A 26902-nucleotide genomic window follows, 5' to 3' on the forward strand; every position below is an offset into this window, starting at 1 on the left:
CCTTTCCTCCCCTTCGAGGAGGCTCGGACCCGTTAGGGGACGACCGGCCTTGTCGGCGGACTCCGGGTTTCCTCCACCGTCCCGACACCCCCCGCGGGTGACCAGTCTGTTGTCCCCAACCGCGGCTGTCTCTAGCCGCCTTTCACCGCGACTTGCCTTCTGGGAGCCGCGGCCATTTTGCCGAAGCACGAGGTAGTCAGTTGCGGCACCGCTGCAAGTTTCGGCGGGCGCCTGCAAACATGATAAAAGACGGACGCCGGGCGGTTTACCTGCAGCCGCCTCCGCAATGGAATGCGGCACCCCCGGACCGTCTAGGGAGTATGATGCGCTCGGCAGTTGTCCGTGTCCCGGGTCTTTCGCGGCCGGGCTTGTTTGGCCCGTATCAGCTCTGTCTTCCTCGCCCCGTCAGGTAGGTCCAGGACTCTCGCGTCTGCCAGGCCCTGCAGCCAGATGTGACTGACCTTCTTTTTCCCGGTCTTTTTCCCCATTACTCCGGATCGGACCAACGCTCACAGTTGTAGGTTCCTCTGTAGCGGGTGGTGTTTGCACCTCCGTAAAAAGATGTGGAACCCACCGAGGGTTGTCTGCCCACACAAAATTTATTTTTAGCGCAGGTCCCCTGCCAACAGACGCCAGAGAATCCTGCCGACCACGCCAGTGTGGCAGTAGGGGGCAGTAGTGCACCCTTGAACCCTCAGGTACGACTCCTGACACCAGGTAATAGTCCACGACCTTTTTATTATTTTCTCAGTGCACCAAGCACCTTCCACACTACTCATTAAATCACTATCCACACAATTCTCTTTATCACACGCACAACAACCTCTCCTCCTCGCCCAGACACTTTGCTCCTCTCCCACCCAGCACAGCTCAGTGTCTGGACTGAGGCAGCGTCCTTTTATAGCCCCTGACCGAGGTGTTCCTGTCCCAGGAGTCCACAGTTCCCTACTCCTTCCGGGTCAGGGCAATCAGTCCATTACTTCAACCCGAGCACGCCATACCTTCCTGTCACATGACCGTGACGTACTCCCGGTCATAAGGCACAACGGAGCCCATAAGTCCCCCACAGCGACTCCTGGTGGCGCCCAAGGTATCCAGCAGGGCTGTGAATAAACACCACAGAGTCCATAAGGCCCTGCTGGACCTCGAGCACGATCCCGCTGTCTGGAGAGCTCCTCCTGTCGGCCTGGGGGTGCGGACCGGCCTCGGAAGCCGGCAGTCTTCCACAACATATACATACATATCTACATATATACACACACAGCTATTTCGTATCAGTGCAATACGGTGCTTGTTAAAACGGATAACTCCCGCTCTTACGTGCAAGTCTGCGTGGATATTATGAACTATCGTATTTGTTCAAGTTCTATTTAAATTTTAAATAGAAGGAATTTTTATTTAGTCGACAGAAATATCTTTGGTAGGAATGGTAAAAACAGACAGGAATATTATTCGTGAATAAATCAACTCAAACCTTAAACAACTTATAATATTTTGCTCTCCATAAAAATATATCCTGTCTAAATTATACAAGTTAGAAATAAAGTAAACGTTAAAAGAACAAACATTCAAATTTCTTTACTCTTATGTAATTTTATATAAAAAAAAACTTAGATTTTAAATATCCCAAAAGATTTTGCTCTCCATAAAAATATATCCTGTCAAAATTATACAAATTCAAATATGAACATGCTGCATAACAAAACCTAGAAATATAAATAAAATGTGTTCCTTTCAGCAATAACAAATCAAATCATTCAGTTGTCTTTGCTCATATGTCATTTTAGAGCTGGACGCCTGGCATCTTTTTTTGGCCACAGGTTCGTTTATGTTTGGTGTGAGGTTCTGTGTTGTGGAGATTCTCAGGATGGATTGCAGGTGCTCATCAGTGAGGCGACTCCTGTGTGCTGTTTTGTTAGTCTTTATCACTGAGAAGAGCTTCTCACACAGATATGTGCTACCAAACATGCACAAGGTTCGAGCCGCATGTAGACGGACTTTTTTTGTTCTTCAAAGTCACCAAAGCGCCGTGCAAACTCAGTGCGCTCAGTTTATCAGCAAAGTGTGTATTTGGGAACACCGTAGTGACGACTTGGTTTAACATTACTTGGCAACAGGGAAAGTGGGGCAAATTGCACTGGTGCATTTGTGTCTCCCATAAAAGCAGCTTCACTTGAAATCACTTTGTGATTGTGCACGGGTAAAACGCCCGCTGAAGTGTCAGATTCTTATTTAATTATTCTGCTTTCTGTATCTTCTGCATTGCATTCAGGTTACCCTGATGTTTTGTCTCATAGTGCCGTCTTAGATTAAATTCTGTAATTACAGCCACATTAGCTCCACAAATGAGACACACGGGTTCAGTAAACATATACTCAGCCTCCCATCGGTTTTAAAGGCTCTATTTTCAGAATCAACTTTTCTCTTCAGCATCGTGTGAGCTAGCTTCGCAATAACTTGCAGCATCATAAGGTAGACTTGATTAACGCGGTAAGTGTTCGGCAAGGCAGCTGAAGCGCTGCATTATGGGATCTGTAGTTTATTGTGTTACCAGCGCTTCATATACCCGGCTTTAATAACAATAATACAGTATATAAAATGATCTCGGGCGGATATAATTACACGCCGGGCGGATGTGGCCCGCGGCCCTTGAGTTTGACACATATGGACTAAATAGAACTTGAAAAGATATATTTTTTCAAATGTGATCGCGCAATTCAGATAGAGTTGACGCGCACTACAGCCTGCATGCCTCAATAAGTCATCCTCCCCTCGCTCTTACTTTTTACCGCTCATCTAATGAATACACTGAGTATGGCTTTACCAAAACAATCATTGATGGCTAATAAAGTATCCATTATTCGAGTATGTAGATCGGGTTATATATATATATATATACATATATATATATACCAGCGTATCGCAGCGGAGAAGTAGTGTGTTAAAAAGCTAGAAAAGAAAAGGGAACATTTTAAAAATAACGTAACATGACTGTCAATATACAGTATTTGTTTTGTGAGTGTTACTGAGTGTTGCTGTCATCAAGGATTTGATTATCATTATTTCTTTCAATCAGGTTCGTATTTGTAGGATGTGTTGTGTTCAAGTTACATTCCGTGTTTGTCAATCGTTGTAAAGATGACAGGTTTCATTCATCGATTCGTTTCTTACTGCATCAATAAACAGCTCGTCTTCTTCTTTATCTGAGACCTGACACACTGCATGCACGGTTTTTTACACTGTCTTCCTTTAGCGGGACATTGACTTTTTCCAACGTGTGCTTTGTTTTGGATTTATGAATATGCTTGTATGTATCAGACGCTTCATATTTTTGCTGCCTTTTCAATTGTGTAATTCGGTTTTGTTCAGCTCTTTGGAACTGTTGCTTTTATCTGTGCACTGCGCCAGTTCACGTGAGCCGCTCGGTGTACATGCATCGAAGTTTCCCAGCTGTGCTGGTGCCATCTCGTGCTATGTCCATGGCTGTATTTAATGTTACCTTAGTCCTGGCACTTAAAACTTTCTCTCGCAGTTTCGCTGAGTTTGTACCAAACACCACCCTGACCATCTCATCTTCCTCTGCATAAGCACAGTCCTTAACCCGTGAATATTTAGTGGGAGTTTGCTATTGGATTGCCGCTGACGGACGGCCTTATATGGGCAGGCACTAAATTACAAACGCCAGCGGCAGCCTGTCTATGAACTTAATTTAAAGTGTAGGTTTACATCGTGCGTTGTTTCCGAAGTAGCAGAAGTCATGAATATGGTTGTATATGTCACTCGCTCGCTTCTTTTTGTTTCTCTGCCTTCTCAATTATATAATGCATGTTTTCTTCAGCGCTTTTTTTTAGGTCTTCCTGGTTTTCTATGTACTGCGTGATTACGTGGGAGGCGTGATGATGTCACACGAAACTCCGCCCCCACGGCGTTGAAGCTCATCTCCATTACAGTAAATGGAGAAAATCTGCTTCCAGTTATGACCATTACACGTAGAATTTCGATATAAAACCTGCCCAACTTTTGTAAGGAAGCTGTAAGGAATGAACCTGCCAAATTTCAGCCTTCCACCCACACGGGAAGTTGGAGAATTAGTGATGAGTGAGTGAGTGAGTGAGTGAGTGAGGGCTTTGCCTTTTATTAGTATAGATTACTTCAATTGTATAGTAATAGAATATGGTAAATAAAATAGAACATTTATTTATGTTGAACCAATGAATCCAATAAAAACTAGTTCATTCTTATTTTAAGTTATTTTTATTTGTTAGCTCATGACAGCTTTCTTGATAAAATAAAGCAAAAATACTGTATGTATATTTTGAAGCATTAATCTAGTGCATTATGCTTAAATTGCTTTCACTCAACTAATCATTTGGCTTTTAGTCATATTTGTACCTGGAAAATATGGTATTTTATGAAGTATATTCTATTTTCACAGGATGGTAAAGGATCTGTTAATCCCCCAAAAAAGAGGATAGTCATGACGCAAGAATTCATTAACCAGCACACAGTGGAGCATGAAGGTCGATATATCTGCAAGTACTTTCTGGTGGGATGTTGTATTAAGGTATCAAAGCTTGTCACTTTCAGACTTTTCATTATTGTGTCATAATAGTAGCACTTTATGACTGTCTTGTCTAATTTTATTTTAATAGGGTGATCAGTGTAAATTTGAACATGAACAAGTTACACTCAAGAAGAAAAATGAGATCTGCAAGTACTATGTTCAGGGCTTTTGCAGTAAAGGTGAAAATTGCATTTACATGCACAATATCCTTTAACATTTTGTTGAAAAGTTGTATTTTTATAAAAACAAAAAAGTTAAATGTTCGTCTTGTTTTTTTTTACCTTTCTGTGAACTTTATTATTTGCAAGCTTTTTGTTTTAATGAAGTGTCCATGTTTTCAGAAGTAGAAACTTAACTGTGTACATCATGTTTAAGTTGTTAAGGTTCCTGAGGTCTTTTAATCTAAGGCTAATTTTAGCTCTGTATTGGTTTAGTCTATTTTTTTTTAAGATGGTTAAGATTCAAAGTATCTTTGCCTTCAGATCAGACTTAGGTTTAGTTCTACATTGATTTAATTCTAATTGCTTCAAAGACAGAACCAAAGAAAAGTTTAGGGTATTACTCCAACAAGTTTGTTCTTCATGTTTAGACATTTACTTTTAATTGTTGTATCTTTTAAAAGCAATAATATTTTCTAAAGGAGTACTTCACCCAAAAAATTTTTAATGTAACTTACCCCATGTAGTTTGTGGTGGTGACTGAGGAAAATTTTTAATCTAATATTTTCTTGGAGAAATTAAATCTTGAATATTCAAACTCGATGGCATCAATAGGGGATCAACAAAGGACAGTGTCAAACAAAGTGGGGAAAAAGAAAAAAATTCTTACTTAATTCATGTTACATAATCCACATGTCCAATATCCATTTGTATGGTCAAAAGTTGCAAAATGTTTACATTTTTTGCTAAAACATTATTAATGATTACTTCCTAATAGCTCTGCATTCAATTTCAATAAGGAAGATCTCATGCCCACAATGCTGTGTATTTGAATGAAAGACCGGTTTCTTTTGACATTTGAAGTGATGTGCTCAGTAAGTTTATAATTCTGTAGCAAAAAATGTATACTTTTTGCAGATTTTAACCATAGAAATGGATGTTTAGCATGTGTATTATGCAACATGAGTTACATGACAATTTTTTTTTTGTGGACTTTTTTCCCACTTTGTTTGGCACTTGACCAACCTCAATCCTTTATCAACTTCACTGAGTTTGAATATTGTTAATTTTTCCTCAAAACATGAAATTAAAACATTTTTCTTGACCACTACATACTACAATGGGGTAGGTAACAATTTGAAAAAATCATTTTAGGATGGAGTATTCCTTTAATATATTTTTTTTTCATATTGACACTCTGCATATATCTTAATGCTTGTATTTTACTTGTTTTTCCTTAACATTTATATCTACATGAGTATCCTTGTAAATTCTTTCATACGGGCACAAAATGCTATCAAGGAGACAATTGCAAATTTTCCCATGAACCTCTGACTGATGTCACTAGAGAGCTGTTAGAGAAGGTTAGTAAGCTATTTATTCTGACATTTATTAAGGTCATTTTTTAAAAAAATTTTAAAAAGATAAGTTAATGGCAATTACTAATCTTTACGGTCTTGTAAATGTTTTTACATTGTACTAATTTTAGTGCATAGAAACATGAGAAGGTAAAATGAAATGCAGTTTAAGATTGCAAATGAAGGATTCAGTAATTAGTAAAGCTCTTTATAGCATATGCAAAAGCATTTTTTATCTGAATTTTGAAAAGTGTGACAGCAGAACAGCTCGATAGAAACTGAATTTGAAATTCTGGTCTAAGCTAAGAACTTGAAAAGAGTTACAACTGACAGCAAAAGCATGTCTGAAATTTTTATAATACTTTTGATTCTGCATTTTAAATTCAGGTAGAGCTAAAAGCTGCACATCTTTATATAACATATGCTAAATGATTATCATGTCTTTTGCAAATTCAGGTATATTCAGTCATTACACTGTCATGATGTATAGATGAGTGCCTCAGTCCCAAACATACCTGTCAAAAGCAGATTGCTTTTGCATTGACAGGGTTCTTTTTTGCATGTCGTTAATAAATAACAAGTCTCCATATCTGTCTTCCCTTGAAGCCTTTGTTTAAAACATTACAGGTGATCCAAACAGTATCTAGATTTATTGAAATTACAGAAAGTAAAGCCAGCAGTTAATAGATAATAGTATTTTCAATTACAATATCATTTTTCATCACTTTTTATTATTATTCTAAATCTTAGAGAAATATTGAATCACAATTTATTGTTTGTTGCTTTTGCTTTATTTTTTTTTTATATAGGTTTTAAATACTGATGATGTAAACGAAGATGAAAAGGAGTTGGAAGATCTTCGGAAACAGGGCATCGCCCCTCTTCCAAAGCCTCCACCAGGAGTTGGTCTTCTACCAACACCAGGTTCTTTAAGTAATCCACAGGAAGGCAGTCCCTGTCACGGTGTTCCTAAAAAAATCCCTTCACTTTTTGAAATTGTTGTGCAACCCACTGGAGATCTGGTTCATAAAATTGGATTGAGGTATTTATCCAATACATTTTCATATATCAATATTAAATAGTGTTAATAAAATAAAAATGAGGATATAGCCTGAACAGATATGAAATTCTAGGAGATTCATTTTTGAATTACTTTTATATGATGTGATGAACTAGATAGTAAAACAAATTTCTTAACATCTGCTTTTGAGTCTTGATGAGAGGTCAAACCTGTATTTCATGGTTGGCACCCACTGTTCTTTAATAATATGAAGTGATCATTCTTGGGTACACCAGCGTATACAGTAGGTTGGCATTGTGTGCAGGTTGTTAACTAAATTCTTCTGTTTAAAAGGTAATAAGAAGGAATGACCTGCATCTTTGCACCACTTCTGCTGTCATTTGTTATACTTTTGAGTGAATCTAATGTTCAGGTTCATTCCTTACAGCTTCCTTACAAAAGTTGGTCAGGTTTCATTTCGAAATTCTATGCGTAATGGTCATAACTGGAAGCTATTTTTCTCCATTTACTGTAATGTAGTTGAGCTCGAAAGCCGTGGGGGGCGGAGTTTCGTGTGACATCATCACGCCTCCCACGTAATCACGCAGTATGCGTAGAAAACCAGGAAGAGCTCCAAAAAGCGCTGAAGAAAACATGCATTATATAATTGAGAAGGCAGCGAAACAATAAGAAGCGAGCGAGTGACATATACAACCATATTCATGTGTGCTTTTACTTCGGAAACAAAGCACCTAAAGTTTAAACCTAAAGTTTAAATTAAGTTCATAGACAGGCTGCCGCTGGCATTTGTAATTTAGTGCCTGCCCATATAAGGCCATCCATCAGCGGCAATCCAATAGAAACACTGCCGCTAAATATTCACGGGTGAAGGACTGTGCTTATGCAGAGGAAGATGAGATGGTCAGGGTGGTGTTTGGCACAAACTCAGCAAAACTGCGAGAGAAAGTTTTAAGTGCCGGGTCTTAGCTAACATTAGATACAGCCATGGACATAGCACGACATGGCACCAGCACAGCTGGGAAACTTCGATGCATGTACACCGAGCGGCTCGCGTGAACTGACGCAGTGCGCAGACAAAAAGCAATAGTTCCAAAGAGTGCTGAACAAAAACCGAATTACACCATTGAGAAGGCAGCAAAAAAATATGAAGCGTCTGATACATACAAGCATATTCATAAGTGCAGCTACTGCGGAAACAAAGCACACGGTGGAAAAAATTAATGTCCCGCTAAAGGAAGACAGTGTAAAAAACCTGTGCATGCAGTGTGTCAGGTCTCAGATAAAGAAGAAGCGAGCTGTTTATTGATGCAGTAAGAAACGAATCGATGAATGAAACCTGTTATCTTTACAACGATTGACAAACACGGAATGTAACTTGAACACAACACATCCTACAAATACGAACCTGATTAAAAGAAATAATGATAACCAAATCCTTGATGACAGCAACACTCCATAACACTCACAAAACAATTACTGTATATTGACAATCATGTTACGTTATTTTTAAAATGTTCCCTTTTCTTTTTCATAACTTCTTTAACACACTACTTCTCGCTGCGATACGCGGGTATATGTGTGTGTGTATATATATATATATATATATATATATATATATATATATATATATATATATATATATATATATATATATATATATATATATATATATATATACCCGATCTACATACTCTCAAATAGACAAGCCACACGCCGTGGCACAATTGTAGAGGCTTTGCCTCTAGCGCCGACATCCGAGGTTCGATTCCCAAGAGGGGATGCACTGAGTATGTATGCGCGCTTCCCGATTCATTTTACCCTCGCATCCCCTTGGTTTGAGGCGTATGAAAAAACATGCGGTTAACGCAGAATCATGTAACGTTATTTTTAAAATGTTTGCTTTTCTTAGCACAAGCACAGCTGAGAAGCTTCGATGCATGTACTCCATAACGCGTTCAAAAATAACGCATTTAATCACACTTTCAATTCCAAGCAAAGGGGAACTTTTGTCAATGCATAATTTCCTGGTACATCGATTACATTGATGCACACATCAGAGCTACAAAAATGTTACAGTCGGAATAAAGCGCGTTCCTACGACTGATCGGAGGAAAATTTCATTTCAAAACACTACCCAGAGCAGAGAGCTGAAAAGACTTCGTGCCAGCAAAGCAGCGGGTCCAGATGGTGTATCGCTACGACTGCTGAAGGCCTGTGCATTGGAACTGGGGAGTCCTCTATAGCGTATCTTCAACCTGAGCCTGGAACAGGGGAGAGTCCCAAGGCTTTGGAAAACATCTTGTATCACCCCTGTCCCAAAGGTATCACGTCCTAGTGAGCTGAATGACTTCCGGCCTGTTGCTCTGACGTCACATCTGATGAAGACCATGGAGCGGTTGCTGCTTCACCACCTGAGGCCACAGGTCCGCCACGCCTTCGACCCTCTGCAGTTCACATACCAGGAGAAGGTGGGAGCAGAGGATTCCATCATCTATATGCTACACCAATCCCTCTCCCACCTGGACAGAGGCAGTGGTGCTGTAAGAATTATGTTTTTGGACTTCTCTAGCGCCTTCAACACAATACAACCTCTGCTCCTTAGGGACAAGCTGACTGAGATGGGAGTAGACTCACACCTGGTGGCATGGATTGTGGACTATCTTACAGACAGACCTCAATATGTGCGTCTTGGGAACTGCAGGTCTGACATTGTGTTTAGCAATACCGCAGAGGACTGTACTTTCTCCGGTCCTGTTCAATCTATATACATCAGACTTCCAATGTGACTCTGAGTCCTGCCACGTGCAAAAGTTCGCTGATGACACTGCTATTGTGGGCTGCATCAGGAGTGGGCAGGAGGAGGAGTACAGGAGGCTAATCAAAGACTTTGTTAAATGGTGCGACTCAAACCACTTGCATCTTAACACCAGCAAAACCAAGGAGCTGGTGGTGGATTTTAGGAGGCCCAGGCCCCTCATGGACCCTGTGATCATCAGAGGTGACTGTGTGCAGAGGTTGCTGACCTATAAATATCTGGGAGTGCAGCTGGATGACAAATTGGACTGGACTGCCAATACTGATGCTCTATGTAAGAAAGGTCAGAGCAGACTATACTTTCTGAGAAGGTTGGCATCCTTCAACATCTGCAGTAAGATGCTGCAGATGTTCTACCAGACGGTTGAGGCGAGTACCCTCTTCTACGCGGTGGTGTGCTGGGGAGGCAGCATAAAGATGAAAGACGCCTCACGTCTGAACAAACTTGTTAAGAAGGCAGTCTCTATTGTAGGAGTAAAGTTGGACAGTTTAACATCTGTGGCAGAGCGACGGGCTTTAAGCAAACTCCTGTCAATTATGAATAATCCACTGCTTCCACTGAACAGTGTCATCTCGAGGCAGAGAAGTAGCTTCAGTGACAGACTTTTGTCACTGTCCTGCTCCACTGACAGACTGAGGAGATCGTTCCTCCCCCACACTATGCGACTCTTCAATTCCACCCGGGGGAGTAAATGCTAACATTACTCATTTATTGTCTGCTTTTTTATTTTTATTTTTTTTTTCATTTTTATTACTATTTAATTTAATATTGTTTCTTTGTATCAGTATACTGCAGCTGGATTATGTGAATTTCCCCTTGGGATTAATAAAGTATCTATCTATCTATCTATCTATCTATCTATCTATCTATCTATCTATCACAACATGTAAGTAGTACTAACAGCAGCTAAAATGTATATGGATCATCTCTCGGTAGTAGATCCCTTTTGAAAGGCGCTACACGATGACTGTGGTATAGAAATTACATTTTCTATGTGAACGTTAAAATTTCTGCCTCTGGTAATGTGCCTTACCGGCATTACCAGCAATTAAAGAAAATTAGTTTTGTGTCCTCTGCAGTGTTAAGAGAGAGAGGCTTTGGTTTGGGATAAAAGGAAAAAAGGTGTAAAGAAAGGAAAGTTGCCTTTTCTTTTATATAGTATAGAGATGTGTTCGCTGACGTTATGATCGCCTTTTGGGGACAGTCGCGGTGGGTCTTGTGTAGACTGGTGAGACGTCCCTGCCATTAATCGGCTGTGATGGCACTGTTGGTCCTCCACTTGTGTGCGTGTCTTCATAATCTAAGCTGACGACCTCATAATCATATACGTTGAAAAGAAGGTGCGAATCGCCTTAATATTAGTTTGCCACGGTGTAGAAAAGGGGTCATGTGTTTGCACTTGTCTGGGCTATAGCTCAGGGGGAGGATGAAAAAAATTAAAAGTGCTCACTTTGACTTAAGGCAGAAGCGCAGTCAGCGTCTCAAAGGCCGGCACAGCTATGCTTGTAGCGCGGCTGCTCGACTTTTGCTGGGGAGGAGGCCCCAGTTTTTGCAGACACGTTCACGATATCAAAAGTCTCAGCGCTCTTTGCAGGTCATTAGTCATTCATATATATATATATATATATATATATATATATATATATATATATCAAAATACCCGCGCCTCGCAGCGGAGAAGTAGTGTGTTAAACAAGTAATGAATAAGAAAAGGAAACATTTTAATAATAAGGTAACATGATTGACATTGTCATGAGTGTTGCTGTCATATATATGCCTGCCTAAATAAGTCACCCTCGCGCTCTTACTTTTTTACTGATCATTTAATCATGGCTAGTGGCGGGAAAAATTATAAAATGGAAGGAGGATTACACTGAGTATGGCTTTACCAAAACAATTATTGATGGCGATTCGATTATTCATAAAGCTTGAATTGGTGATCTGTTTTTCTGTGTTAACCTTATATTTTTCATACTTCTTCTCAAACCAAGGTGGTAAAAAGAATAGGGATGCGCTGATCAAAGTAATCGTGTACCAGGAAATCATGCATTGACAAAAGTTCCCCTTTGCTTGTAATGCAAAGTGTGATTAAATGCATTATTTTTGAACGCATTATGGAGCACATGCATCGAAGCTTCTCAGCTGTGCTTGTGCTAAGAAAAGGAAAGATTTTAAAAATAACGTAACATGATTGTCAATGTAACCTTTTGTAAGTAGTGCCTGGAGGATTCAGTGTGTAGAAACTCTAGAGACAGTGTGTGTATTAACTTGTGGATTTTTCTGTGAGTATTTGGTGGTAGTGTGACGAAGTTGCTTCGAAAGACGGCGTTAGCCTGGAGCTCAGCTCAGGCGAAATTAGGTAAATGGGAGGGAGATGATGGCGTGACTCCCCACCCTTAACTGTCAATCCCCACAAACACAGTCTCGGAATTTGCATAAGCACACCCCTTCACCTGCAATTTTAACTTAGTTACAAGGTGATCAAAACTCTCGTTTATATCCTGCGTCCTCTCATTAAACTTGTATCCCGCATTACCCGTGGTCATGAGAAACGCCAGCGGCAGCCTGTCTATGAACTTAATTTAAAGTTTAGGTTTACACCTTGCTTTCTTTCCGAAGTAGCAGCACTCATGAATATGGTTGTATATGTCACTTTCGCTTCGCTTCTTATTGTTTCGCTGCCTTCTCAATTATATAATGCATGTTTTCTTCAGCGCTTTTTGGAGCTCTTCCTGGTTTTCTACGTACTGCGTGATTACGTGGGAGGCGTGATGATGTCACACGAAACTCCGCCCCTCACGGCTTTCGAGCTCAACTCCATTACAGTAAATGGAGAAAAATACCTTCCAGTTATGACCATTACGTGTACCTTCTACCCACACGGGAACTTGGAGAATTAGTGATGAGTCAGTGAGTCAGTCAGTCAGTCAGTCAGTCAGTGAGGGCTTTGCCTTTTATTAGTATAGATTACACTGTAATAGGCTGAGAAAAATGCATTTTAGTGCACCTAGGTGCTGTTTATGTACATTATATGTATAAGGTTATTTTCACACTGTAAAAAAATAAACACACACAATGGTTCAACTACGTTGTCTTCATAAGCTGTAACACATATGTTTATGTATTTGTACCTTTTATATTTTTCTTACATGAAAAGTATGTATAATAACAATAGATTGAGCAATGTAATAATTAACATTATCAATACTTAGTATGTCATTTGATATTGCTATTTCTAGCTTTTAATTTTGATATTTTTTCCATAATGTATTCTCATCTGTGTTACTGGCATGTTTCTTCTAAATATATATACTTTTCTATTTATTTATTCATATTTATGCTCTTCAGCTGGTTAATTTAAATGCAAATTTTCAAAAACGAAAGTATACTTCAGTTACATATCTGGATTAATAACAATACCCATTTAAAAAAAACATAATTGAATAAAAATAAATAAAAAATAAATTAAAAATATATTCAAATATAGCAGAAGGAAGGTGATATTAACACATGCTTACTCTTGAGGCATTCCAGTTGAGATTATTTGTAAAACACCTGCCTGTAAATATCATAGCAGTACCTGCAAGTCAGAGTACTACTTCCAGCCTTTTGGACTAAAGAGCTTTCCCACTAGTCCTCTGGCATAATTTCTTGTTTAAAACTGTATGTCCCTTATGGTCACATTAGGTTAAGGGCAAAACACTGTTTCAATAAGACAAATGAAACAGTAACATGGTAAAGACCTTTTTGTTTCAACATTGAAATAAGTTTGAAACTTTTGAATGTGCAGCCTATTATAATAAGCTCCACCCTAGCCTATCCTTACTATGCAGCATATTGTTTGCTGTTGATCTAGCTGGTCTTCATTCAAGTGCACTGTATCAGGAATTATGTTATCTCAGTTTTCAAAGAAATATAATTTTTCTCAGCCATCGCCACAAGCAACACAGGTGTAAGCCACTGAAAAAAATGTTTGGGTGGAGTATTCCTTTAATTGCTGACTTGTTAACTATAAAATTAGTGATTGGGACTTCTGTAGATGTTTTGAGAATTGTGTGTCAGTGGGCAGTGTTAGAAAAACAAGAAATTATGTTAATTGATGACAAGTACACTCACTACTTGCAGAACTTGATTTCAGTTAAATCAGGGAGGATAGTCAATTTGAAAATTCACACAAATCATCCAGAAATTCTTTTCTCCCAGTGCTGTTATGTCTTTTTAATGTCTGTTACTAGATGCAACTCAGAAGATGAATTTCACGTTTTCTTGTGTAAGCATCATGTTACCAGTAATATGTCAGATATGAATATGGTGTTCATAAATCCATATACACTATGTATTTACAGTGCTCTTTAGTCATCTATAAAAACTTAATTTTGTTACCCTAGCTTTTGGTTTGTTATAGGCCAAACTTCTATAATAGTTCATCACCACCGGATCCAGAGTTTGAAGGAAATGTCCCACCTTCTCAAGAGATGTTTGGCAGTAGTTCAGATGACTTATCCAGACCCAATGGGCCTTCTGCTCCACCTGGATCCCCAGGTTCAATCAATCATTCCAAACAAGGAGAGTCCTGTGGAGGACATGGCCAACTGGTTCAACAGAATCAGCCTGGTAAGTTTATGCTACTTCCAGTTTGTGCGTCATATTATTCCCCTCTTCCTCGTCTGTATTTTTCAGCAGCTAGTGCTTAAATTTCTGATCATATAAGATAATTCTTTCTTGCAGATTATAAGATTTGATATGTTTTTACCTCATTATTTTATTTGACTGTATTTGGTCTACACAAACATTTTTCTTTTGTGGTATTAGTGATTATATTAAATAGCAAAACCTCTGAATACTTAATATTTACCCACCCTTTTAGCAAGGGCTCATCCCAGCTTCAGACACTAGTTAGAAAATTACATCAATTCTAATTTGGTTGTGACGCCATCAGAAGACAGAGGGATACACAAACTACACAAAGTCAAATTTTTAGAGTTGCCTCATTTTTAACAGAAAGTTTATGACTACAAAAGAAAACCGGAGTTTAGATCAAGTATGCAGTGCGTAAAAGAAATCAAGTGTAAATTTCTTGCAATAAAAGTTAATAAAAAAATCTAGGCTTAATGCTAAATATAATGTATGAAAATTTGCCTTAAATCTGAAACAAACCATTTTGTATTCAAGGAGATTGCCATTGAATTGATGAGGGATTGAGGGTGGTTTTATTATGACCTCTAACAAGCGAAACTTATGGCATCTACCTGAAGCAAAAGTGTTTTCATGGTTGTCCTTAGAGTGGTTTCTAGTTTTTAAAATTATTCCAGACTTTCCTCATTTTCTTTCAGATATGTAAGCATTTTTTTTTTTTACTAGATCACGTTTATTATCATGTCTACCACAGCACAGTGTGATTCCAGTTACAGTAATATACCAATAGCAAACAATGAATACCTCACCAGATGCTAAATATATTAGATGGTATTTATAAAAACTCATCCGGTGGATCTGTCACTAAGTGTGTGAGGTTCTTACAGTCTTGTGAGGTTTTGTAATCAGTATGGCATATAATCCTTTATCCATTAAAATATGCCAGATTTAAAGCCATTACAGAGAGGGTCCTACCGAAATGGATTTTTTAGATTGATAATATTGATATGTGGGCAGCAAAGTTGACCGATTACCAGCACATATTGTGCCTATATTGCTGATGTGTTTAAATGTTAGGTTTTCTGGAAAGAAAACTGAATGAAAAGTAAAACTATAAATGGTGATGTTTTCACATGAACATGTTTTAATTTACCATTTAAATAGGTTAAGTAACTGATTTTTAGTGATCCCAAAGCATAGAGACTTCTAGTTTTTGTCATTCTCTCAGGTGTAAATTACATGTTCTGTGAGCACAAATGTGTAAGTGTTGATTTTTATGAAGATAATAATCTAGTCCATGCTGATTTAAATATGAAGAATAAACTTCACTAACAAAGTTGTTATATTATGCACTCTCATTTGATGATTATATGAAGTAATATATACTTTAGGAGATTAATGAGTGAACTCAAGTATAGAGAGAGTTCCATGAATTAATGAAATTAATTAAATTGAAATCTATTTACCTGCATTTAATATGTACCATTTATTTAGGTAATTATTGTTACACAACCTGGAGCATGCTTACCATAGGGTTATACAACTTTATTTTTACTGTTCTTTATTTTTTTTAATGCTTTACTAGTGTCATTTAGAAAATGAAGTAGTATATTCTGATGACCGAAAGAAAGAATACCTGTTTGATAGGCTACTAGAACATTTAAATTTGCATATCTTCCAGACTCCCATACACAAAAAACTAGACTTGAAAACCATTACAAAAGAAAGAACATTTGAATACATTATTGACATTGAAAATGGTAATTGAAATTAATAAAAAACTGAGAACCAACAAATCTCACTTTTGCTTATGAATTGAGCAAATGATTTGATACACTGAAAAACATTAGCCTGCCCTCCAAAAGCATAAGCAGTTTTTCTTAATTCTATCGTTTTGACTTGTGTATATTATTTTTTTAAATTACAACACATTCATTAATTCCTATTTAGTGGCTTTTCTCACACACTGTTAAAGGCAGGTAATAACCATGTAATATTTAAATGGTGTCAATGAAAACAAAACAAAGATATTTTTTATCATTACAGTTTTTTTGTAAAAGTAAATCAGTATGCTTTGTAAGGATGTATAACATGAACTCTTTGATGCACATGATGAAAGGACTATTCATTTGATGATTCCAAGTAGACATTTTGGCGAGCTTATTTGCATATGAAATGTGATTCATTTAAGAGCCAGGGTAACATTTATAACTGTTTGTGTTTACATTTTGGGAGAAGGGGCTGACAGTTTGAATATGTGCTATTAAGCTGAGAACAACACAGCAGGATGGCTTGCCTTTATTGACAAATAAATTGTCTCTCAACAAGCGTTCGGTGCAATACAGAGGCACGTGTCTGTGCTTTAGAAAGCCAAACCTCTGCTTTTTCGAAATAAAAATAAGACTGAATAACAATCTGCATTGCACATCACTTTGAGTAGAAAACAAACGCTGAAATACATGTAGGGGAAAATGCTTATCTGCAAACTCTCAATGTGCTGTGTAAAGCAGTTACTGAGGCATAAAGAGACAAATGCGTAGTCGTTTGAAAGCAAAACACCTGTTTTTTTACTGGATAAATGCTCAGTCTTAGTTACAGAGTGAAACCTTGTGCAAACTAGGAGTAGGCTGTGCAGTGACTATTTTGGCAATGAGGAAAATGTAAATAAACATGGAAAAATTGTATCTTCAGGTATAACGTAGGACGTAAGTAAATGTGTATCTGTAAAACTTTGCTGTATTGTCACTCATAGGATAAAGAATGTAGGTGAATGGTAGCATATGGAATTGTTTAGTTAGTATGTTGTTAAGGACTCAGTTCGTTTAGCTTCATTGTGCATATCACTTATATGGAGTGGCTTTTCAAACAGACATCTTTTAAAGTGCAAAAAATAACATAACAAACATGCTTTGCAGAGTTTCAGCATTATAATATCAGTGCCAATTCAAGCAATACAGATGGCATATGTTGAAACCAAATATCAGCCAGATATATTGGCGACCAATATTATTGGCCACCAGCATAGGTTAAGGGTTGAAAATTAATTTGTAAATACATTATTAACCTGTACTAATTATTGAAGTGATTGCATTTTTTGCCGATTTTAAATTAAGTATCAATTTTAAAGTTATGAGTACATCTTTTTTATATTATTTATATGAAATAACTAATAATACAACCAAACTGAAAATTGTCATAATTCTTACACACAATATTTTTCATAGTATACAGAAATACTTGTTATCTGTGTATAGGATAAAAATATTTCTTGTCCTTAGTTGCATGAGTTGATTTTTTTTATGTTTGAGAATATGTAATATTTTGTTTTTATTTTCCTGAATGACCTTTTCTGGTTACTTTATTACTATTCAATATTAAGATGCTAAAACTGTAAGAAGACTGCAATTTAAGATATTTTAGTTTAATGAGAATTTAATCTTAATGGACTTTTGTGTACAGATGAGGCACTTAAAATGGACCTTTTGGCATTCAGCACCTTGAATGACTCTCATTTGAGTGTCAGTGAACCTGACAGTAGTAGTACCCAGAAGCCTGCAGTTCAAGTCCCGGATTTTCTTCCAGCCATGCAAAAAGCACTCTTCATCAGACTAAGTCAAAATCAACATTCTGATGAGCATCGTAAAGAAGAAAACCGAATGCATAAGAGAGTCAACAAAGAAAAAGGTACAACTGTGTAAAATTGTATTTATTGTAAATTGTTATGCAAGGCTGTTATTTAAAAATGAAATTTTAAGTTTATACATCTGAAGTAGACATTTTAGTTTTGAGGACAGAAACTTGCTGTACTACATGCAGTTGCTCAGAATTATTTTACAGTAATTTAGCACTGACATTTAGACATTTGTAATTAAATGTTCACAATACTTGTAAGAATTATTATCATCATATATGCATATGATGATCAAAATTTTAAAAGTACCATCAAATAACTGTCATACGTAATGTTCTGAATAAGCTCATAGGCATGCATTTAACAACTGGAAGCACACTTTTGTTGCCTAAAGCTAAGTTCTTAGCAGTTGTTCATCCTTACCTGTTATAGCATAAGTGAATCCTTGTTCTGTTCTTTTGGATTTGGGAAAGAGAAGAAATGCTGGTGTAAAAATGACCTTTTGTTTTTACTAATTGAAACATATGAATGCCTGAGTAAACCTGGGCACATTTACATTTAAAATTTTTTTTAGTTGCATGTGGAGCACATCTAAAAAATGTTTCCACCGGATACCAAAAATCAATGTTATATAGCTCATTGTTACTTAGTTCTGGTCTTGGAGGTTCACAGTAGCTGTAAGTTTTCATTCACACCAATTTCATAATTATAAACTACACTTCGCTGTTAATCAAAGTTTGTATTTAAATATATAGCTTGTTATTGTTTTGATTCTTCCAAGACAAATCTTTATCACATTGTAGATTTTTCATATTTTGATAATGTTATCTTTATGTTTTGTGGTTCTATCTTGTTCTTTATAATTTCTTCTATTCATTTTTCTGTGATCCATGTTAAGCCTACTGGACTATAGTTACATGGATCTACTCGGTCACCCTTTTTATATAACTGGATGATATTTGGCATTTTACAGCCCTTCTGAACTTTCACAGTGCACAGTTTTGTCCTAAAAATATATGTCAATGGTTTATATATCTATTTGCCAACCTCCTTAAGAACCCAAGGGTAAATATTATCTGCTCCTGGAGATTTGTTTGATTTCAGCCTATTTCATCTGAGCAGTATTTCTCCCTGTACAATTTCTGTATCACTCAGTACCTCCTTAGTAGTCCCATTTTCCACTTGGAGGTTATCGACTTCCTGTCTTGTGAAGACCTCAGTACAGTGTGCGTTTAGAGCATCTGCTGTCTCACTGTCTGTATTGTTTACTTCTCCTTTAATATTCCTGATGCACTTCACCTTCTCCTTGACTGTTCTTTTACAACTAAAATACTGGAAGAATCTCTTTGGGTCGTCTTTTGCCATATCTGCTATATTTCTCTCTAACTGTCTATTAGCCTTCCTAATATCCTTAATGATTGCTCTCATGTTCTCATACACCCTACGATTCACTTAGTAGTTATTAGTCTTTCACAACTGTTTTTCCTTTGCAATTTCTTTTTTTAACACTTCATTCACCCACTGCAGAGTTTTTATTTATTTATTTTATTTTAAGTTTCCTATTAATTCCAAATTTAGGTATGTACCTGTCCTGCATTACATGTAAAACATTTTTAAACTTGTTCCACTGCTCCTCTACTGTATCCACACTGAAAAGCTTATCCCAGTATTAGAACTTTAATGCATCTGTTTAAAACTAAAATAGACAATTAAACAGTCTGAATCGTAACCAACAAGTTGCCTGAAGCTAAGCCCCAAAAACATTCTGCTACAGTAGTAAATAAAAGGATTCTGATTAGAAATTTGGCTAAAACAAAAACCTGCAGCCACAGCTGACCTCCAGGAGTTAAGTGCCATTGACTCAACCTAAGTCAACCCTTTTAAGTTATATAGCTGTTATATAGCTGTTTTGGCTTTTTCTTTTGAGGAGCTGGCTTACCCAATGACCAGGCAATTTCAGTGTGTGGCTGCTAGCTAGCCCCCTTACTGCAGTCTCAAAAAGGGTGAAACACTAAGCTTTTCACCAGGTAAACAAATGATATGGAGATCGTTTTGAATGTTGTATTTCTAAAGAGGTCAACTTCCCAAACATTGACCAGCTTGCAGAGGAAATACCTTTGTATTCCAGGCCCTATTCCAGGTACCTTTGTATTCTAGGTCAACCTTGTTGAGAGGTTTACTTACCTTGGTAGCATGTCTCTCTTGACTTTTCCCATGTAGTCAGTAGAAAAATTAGAGAGCATGGGGGGGTCATGAGGTCGCTGCAAAGGGGTGTGTGGCGCTCCTGACATCTTTGCAGAAGGTACTGTGTCTCTTCTGAGAATCCTTGGTTACTGCTTGTTTGACTTTGTGTCGAACAAATGGTTACTCACGGAGTCCTGAATGGTGGACATTACCTGCATTGTAACGGAGTGTCAGTTACGGCTGTCCTATCTTCCCCTCGGTGGGGGGTTTGTTGCCAACCATGATGCCATGCTGTTTTGCTGTGTGGTAGGTGCAGCAACAAAATGTACCAATGCATGTTCCCCGACCTGAAGTTTTTTTCCTCTCTTATAATCCTCTGAAGGTTTTCCACAGTGAAATGACCAGTAGATGTCTGCTAACAGAGAATTGTTCCACTTTTCTTTATGACATCTCTCCAGTTGAGCAATGTCATGGTGGTACCTCTCTTCATGTTCATCAAAGGCCATTCCCATGTTCTTGGTGGTGAAAAAAATCCAAACAAGAATATGCCAATCTAATGTTAAATTAGAATTATTAAGCAAAAATGATGCATTTTTAGCAGAAAATGATTACATATAGTGTAGTTCATAGAAAATGAGCAAATTTCATCCTGAATTTTTAATGAAAGGAATACCTGGAAATAATCAATATCAACACACATCTCTGTGACCAGAATTTGTCTACAAATAAACTTAGTTATGTTTTTTAAGGCATTAAGCACTAAGAATTATTATTCTTATCCAGATTTCAGTTAATGAAAAGCTTTTCTTTTTTTCTTTTAACATAAAAGAAGATAGATTTTGTTAAGGTTTATTTTGTTGCTAGCTAATTTTTAACAACTTTATCTAAGCTCTGGGAATAGTTGCAATTATCATAGGTTGGGTCATCTCATAACATGCTATACACTTTATATTATTGCATAAAGAAACAAAGTGGAGAAGACATGACTGTAGCTGTCACCAGGACTGGACATTTTGAACAGTGTTTTTTGTAATTTTTCAAGAATTTTTTGAAGTGTCCCAACAGTTTCTTTATTCATTTGTTTAAAGTAGTTTTCATAAACTATGTGTTTAACTTGTTTAGATGAAGCTGTGAATTGGTATTCAAGTGATGATGAAGAAGATGGCAGCAGCATGACAGCTATCCTTAAAACACTTAAAAAGCAAAGTGAGATTCTACAAAATCAGCATCATTCGGGTACAGCGCATCTGATAGTATCCCAATGTCATACAGACCCCCGGCTTCAAAAAGAAAAGAGTACACCTTGTGATCCACGAATAAAATATGATCCGAGACATGGTTCATCTACTGAGTTAGCAAGAAAGCAAATGGATGCCACCACTGTTGACCCGAGACTTACCCGTGACCCCAGAAAAGTGAAGCCTCAAGTGGGGAGTAGTAGTCCAAGGCTGGATATGCATCATATTAATGCTGCATATAATTCAAAACCGCAAACAGGTGATGAAGATGAAGAAGGGGAAAGGGAACTTAGAGAAAAGACTGCTATTATTCCTCAGGAACCAATGCCTGGCTTTGCATTGAGGGACCCTAGATGTCAGATAAAGCAGTTTAGTCACATTAAAGTAGATATTATTCTATCAAGACCAGCTTTTGCAAAAAATGTTGTATGGGCTCCTGAGGATCTTATTCCCCTTCCCCTCCCTAAACAGGAGCCATCAATCAATTTGCCTCTCCCTCCACTTATTGCTGATCCAAGACTAAATAAGAATCACAATGTTTTAAATGATACTAATCAAAACCCAATGCTTCAGGATCCACGTCTGGCAGTAGGAAGAACAAAAGAAAACTTTGGTAAAGTTGGATTGTTAAATAAACTTTCAGATGCCAAAAGTTCTACAGAAAAACCTTTAGATCCTAGACTTCATAAAACAGTAGATCCCAGGCTTCATAGACACTCCAATACAGATTCTCAACAGCTGTTGCCTAAGGATTTACATTATGGAACTGATCCTCGACTTCCCAGAGTATGCTTGAACTCGGCAGGAACTGTTACGATAAAATCAGAACCAGAAGACTTACCTCCATATGCACCAAAACTGTCATCATCTGGTGGAGGTCTTGGGAGTCCAACTACATTGCTAAGTGGAATTAGCTTATATGACCCCAGAATTCAACCTTTGTCATCAGTAAAGGATGAGGATGAACATCTTAAAAAACTGATTATGACAAAACAGCCAGTTAAGCAGGAAAATATCCTGCCAGTCACCTTAGAGGTTTCAAAGATTGAGCTGTCATCAGAAAGTAGTAATGCAGATGAATCTTCGGAAATCACAGCAAATAAAAGTCAAAACACTCCTCAAATAACTTCAAAATCTGTTCAACCTTCTGCAGTCCATAATTTGCCCATTCAGGCTTTGGCTGGTTTAATTCGGCCTCCATATTCAGACCCTAGACAAATTAGACCAACTTCTCAAACCATTCAGGCCAATCAGCATCAGGAAAGTGACTCAAGTGATGAAGTGGATGATGGTAAACTGCTGAAAGATGTATTTAAAACTTTTGACCCAACAGCGTCTCCCTTCTGTTAAATAAATACATTTCTAAAACCTCAAAGGTAACCAGACTTGCAGTACTATATAAAACCATTTATCTTTCAAATATCACATAATTTATTTAGCTTGATAATTATTTATTTTTATTGTGAATTAATGTTCATAAATATTCTGTGGTTTGAATTAATCTATTTGATACTGTATGTATTGGCTGAAGAACAGTGCAGGTAAATTTATAATGTGTTCTGAACTTTTAAATGTAAAAATTTATATCTGTATAGTATATGTGATTAATTCAGTAAAGTTTATTTTGTCAGTTACAGTGTATCAGAGATGTATGCTGAAATAATACACTTTTATTTGTTGAAACAATATATTCTGACACTTTTCTATATTTGTACACATCAGTGCAAACATAATGACAAGGTCAGACAACACACACTTGTAATATTCTAAATAATGTTAAACATTAACATTAAAGTGAGATATAACTTTTTCCAATGTGTATCATTACTGGAAAAAGTACCACCTTATAGCTTTGTTAAAGTATTTATTGTTGACCAATCATGAAGAAACTTAAACACTAGATGAATTAAAAAACAATATTCATACCTCCTGTCATCAGTAATTTAGCCTGTTGATAAAATAGCTTTGACTGTATAAATTAAACACAATGGAAAACTTTTTATGTACAATTGATGCTGTATTTACCATGTTGTCTCAAGCAAGTGTGTTTCAACACAATTTTCTTGACTGTGTGATGCAAAAAGATACTTGTTACTGTATTTATATTTTTAATTGTGGTGCACCATGTTTTATTTAATTTTCATATAGGAAAAGTGGGGGAAAGGAACAATTCTTGTGTTTTTTTTTCTTTTTTTAATAAAACAAGACCTTGTAGTTTGGTGACATGTTTTAAACAATATGGATCATTAAAAATAATTCAGGAAGTTGATAAGGTTGCATGTTTAAATGTTATGCTTATTTAACATTATTCTTATTTTAAGCACACTGTAAAAGGGTAAGGCTACAGTCAAACTTTCAAAAAATTTCCATTCTTGATTATATTACTTAATTTGCAGATTGCTTATGTATGCTATTAGTGACATTTTTTTAATTCATATGTTGTTTTCACCACAAGATTTTGGCAACATTAGGAAACTATTTTCCTAAAATGTAATTTACAGTTGCTTATGCATTTTAATTCCATTTGTATATACAAAAAACCACATATATTCAGTCCTCTCCACAATTATTGGCACCTGGGTAAAGATTAGTTAATAAAGTTTATAAACAAATGTCACCTTTTGGTGTATAAACTTAATCCCACACTAAAAAAATGAGAGAAATCTAACTAACTGAAGTAAATTTATTCTGAGAGGAAATAATTTCTCACCAAGAAGTAATTATTTTTAACAGAACCACACATGCCACGATTATTGGCACTCCTGCACTTAACACTTTGTAAAACTCCCTTTGCCAATAAAACAGCACTGAGTCCGTCTCCTATAACATCTTATAATGCTGGAAAACATAAAGTGGGAAATCTGATATAATTCCTCTCTACAGAATCTCTCCATATCATCCACGGTCATAATTCCAATCTTGTGAACTCTCCTCTTGAGCTCACCTCACCGGTTTTCTATGGGAATTAGTTCAGGGGGCTTAGATGGCCATGGCAGAAGTTTGATTTAGTGTTCCTTTAAACATTTTCATCTTGGTTTGAATCATTGTGCAGTGACAACTCAGTTTTAGTTCCTTGACTGAGGCAGCCAGATCTAAAGTTAAAATGTCTTTGTATTTTGTGGAGTCCATGATGCTGTGTACCCTAACAAGATTCCCAGGGCCTTTGGAAGAAAAATAGTCTCACATTATTACAAAACATCCATTATACTTGACAGTGGGGATTCGTGTTCTTTTCAATGCAGACATCCTTTGTACTCCTCCTTAAGCTATAACACTCAATTTTTATTTCTTCTGACCATAGGATACATTTCCGATCAGAATTCCAGCTTTGTAGTTAAATGACAGAAAAGTGTTCTTTCTGGCATGATTTCCATATCTGATGGCATAGAGCAGGCTTTCGATGATAGTTTTGGGTACTTGGTGACCCCAAGATGCTACTTTTTTCTGTATTTCTCCAACTGTGAACCTTAAGGATTTTTTTTTTTATCTTTCTTATCCTGCTCTCTGTACACAAGGGCAAAATAAACTTGGTTCCACTTCTAGGCAAGTTTATCAATGGTTCCAATTGATTAGATTTTTTTTTATTATTGCCCTAACTGTAGGTATAGGAATGTTCAGGAGAGCAGAAATTTTTTATAGGCCTTCTTGACTGAATGAAACTGAGCACACTTTTCTCATTTGAATGTATGCTGTTATCTTTCCCATGTTATATTGAATAAATAAGGGGATTTAGCCTCTGTTCCACGTCACATTTATACCCCAGTGGAACAAAGTAATTGATTACTGCTTAAAAATTCTGTACACTCTGAGCAACTTACAAGTTTAGATATAAATAGAAAAATGCTTCAGTGAAACATTATTCATAAGAATTTGTAGGGGTGCCAATAATTGTGGCATGTGTGGTTTTCCTTAATGAGGGATTGTTTTTTCTCAGAATATTTTTACTTCAATTAAAGGTTTGATTGCTGTCATTTCCATTGTGAGTTTAAGGTAATTCTTTAAAAGGTAATTTTTTTTTTTTTTTACACCACCCGTTTTACTCATCTTTACCAGGGGTGCGAGTAATTATGTAGAGGACTGTGTGTATATATCGTTTTATCTTAAGTTTTTTTTCTTTTCATTTAAAGATGAGTGACTTTATTATTATATCTTTTACCACAAAAGTATAAATATGTCCAGATGGCATCTATTTTTGTATTTTATTTCAATGTATGCTGGCAATTGTAGTAATTGACCATGATCACCTTGTTAAGTTGAACATTTTAACAGTAGTTGCTATGCTGGGCATAGTTTGCCCTAAATTTATTTTTCGAAGACCAAGTTCATCAGTTTCTGGATTTGAAATCTCCTTAGCTCTGTGATGGTGTAATTTTCTTTTCCATTGAATGCATAGAGATGCAGCTTTGGCTTCATCCGTGTTGGGATGAGGTTGTTTGAGACCCTGAATTGAAAATACTATAGTTACCTGCTATGTTAAATTACAAAAAGTATGCACAGTGAAAACAGCAAAGTAGCTATTTAGATTACAGAAATGTATAAATGTATTTTTTTAAATATATAAAAAGATGTGTGTGTGTGTGTATATATATATATATATATATATATATATATATATATATATATATATATATATATACAGTATATATATATATACAGTATATAATATATATATATATATACAGTATATACACACACACGCACAGTGTTGGTGAATGCAAATAGAATACATTATCTGTGAGGTTTGAAGTAGCTAATGACATGTTAAAAAGAAAAAGAAAAATGTCAGTAATAGAGGCACAAAGTGAATCAAAACAAATTTACCTTAATGCATGCCGTTTCTACTGCATTTATAGACTGCAGAACTGTTTTGATCATATTTTGTGCATTCTTGACTATAATGTCATACGATGATCTGCAGGCTGGTGTTGCTGCATTCACTCTTTAATTGGGGGAAAAAAAAGATGAGTGAATTAGTTTCAGAATATTAAAATTTGTTCTATATTATGTCTTGTTTTATATGCATATTGCCATTACCAGATTCAACCAAATTATTTTGTACAACTGTGCTGAAACGTGTGCTTTCTGACAGTTTTTGATCATCTTATGAAAACTATGAATGTTTTCAACAATGCAGCTCTTTTTTATTAATAGTGTTAAAATAATAAATCCAAAATAATCTTTACAATGGTTCCCAACCATATCTTTCTATCAAAACACTGCTTAATTTAGACACATTTTGTAATTTTTTGTGACATCCCTTCACCTTGTGTCTGATAATAAGTACACAGTTGGAAAATG

General features: G+C 36.6%; 1 protein-coding gene across 2 annotated transcripts in view; it reads left to right on the plus strand.

The window, feature by feature from the left end:
• LOC120516330 (zinc finger CCCH domain-containing protein 6) overlaps positions 1–23873 on the plus strand; it is a 59619-nt gene extending 35746 nt beyond the window's left edge. For both annotated transcript variants that reach the window (XM_039737927.1, XM_039737928.1), the window contains exons 6-12: positions 4436–4564; positions 4653–4767; positions 5977–6086; positions 6890–7122; positions 14322–14530; positions 18011–18235; positions 21489–23873. In XM_039737927.1, the coding sequence (XP_039593861.1) occupies positions 4436–4564; positions 4653–4767; positions 5977–6086; positions 6890–7122; positions 14322–14530; positions 18011–18235; positions 21489–22954 (2487 nt within the window). In that variant the 3' untranslated portion in view covers positions 22955–23873. The remainder of the gene's footprint in view (positions 1–4435; positions 4565–4652; positions 4768–5976; positions 6087–6889; positions 7123–14321; positions 14531–18010; positions 18236–21488) is intronic.
• The last annotated feature ends 3029 nt before the right edge of the window (positions 23874–26902 follow it).

This window comes from Polypterus senegalus, chromosome 16 (assembly GCF_016835505.1).
Source record: "Polypterus senegalus isolate Bchr_013 chromosome 16, ASM1683550v1, whole genome shotgun sequence".
Classification (NCBI taxonomy): Eukaryota; Metazoa; Chordata; class Cladistia; order Polypteriformes; family Polypteridae; genus Polypterus; species Polypterus senegalus.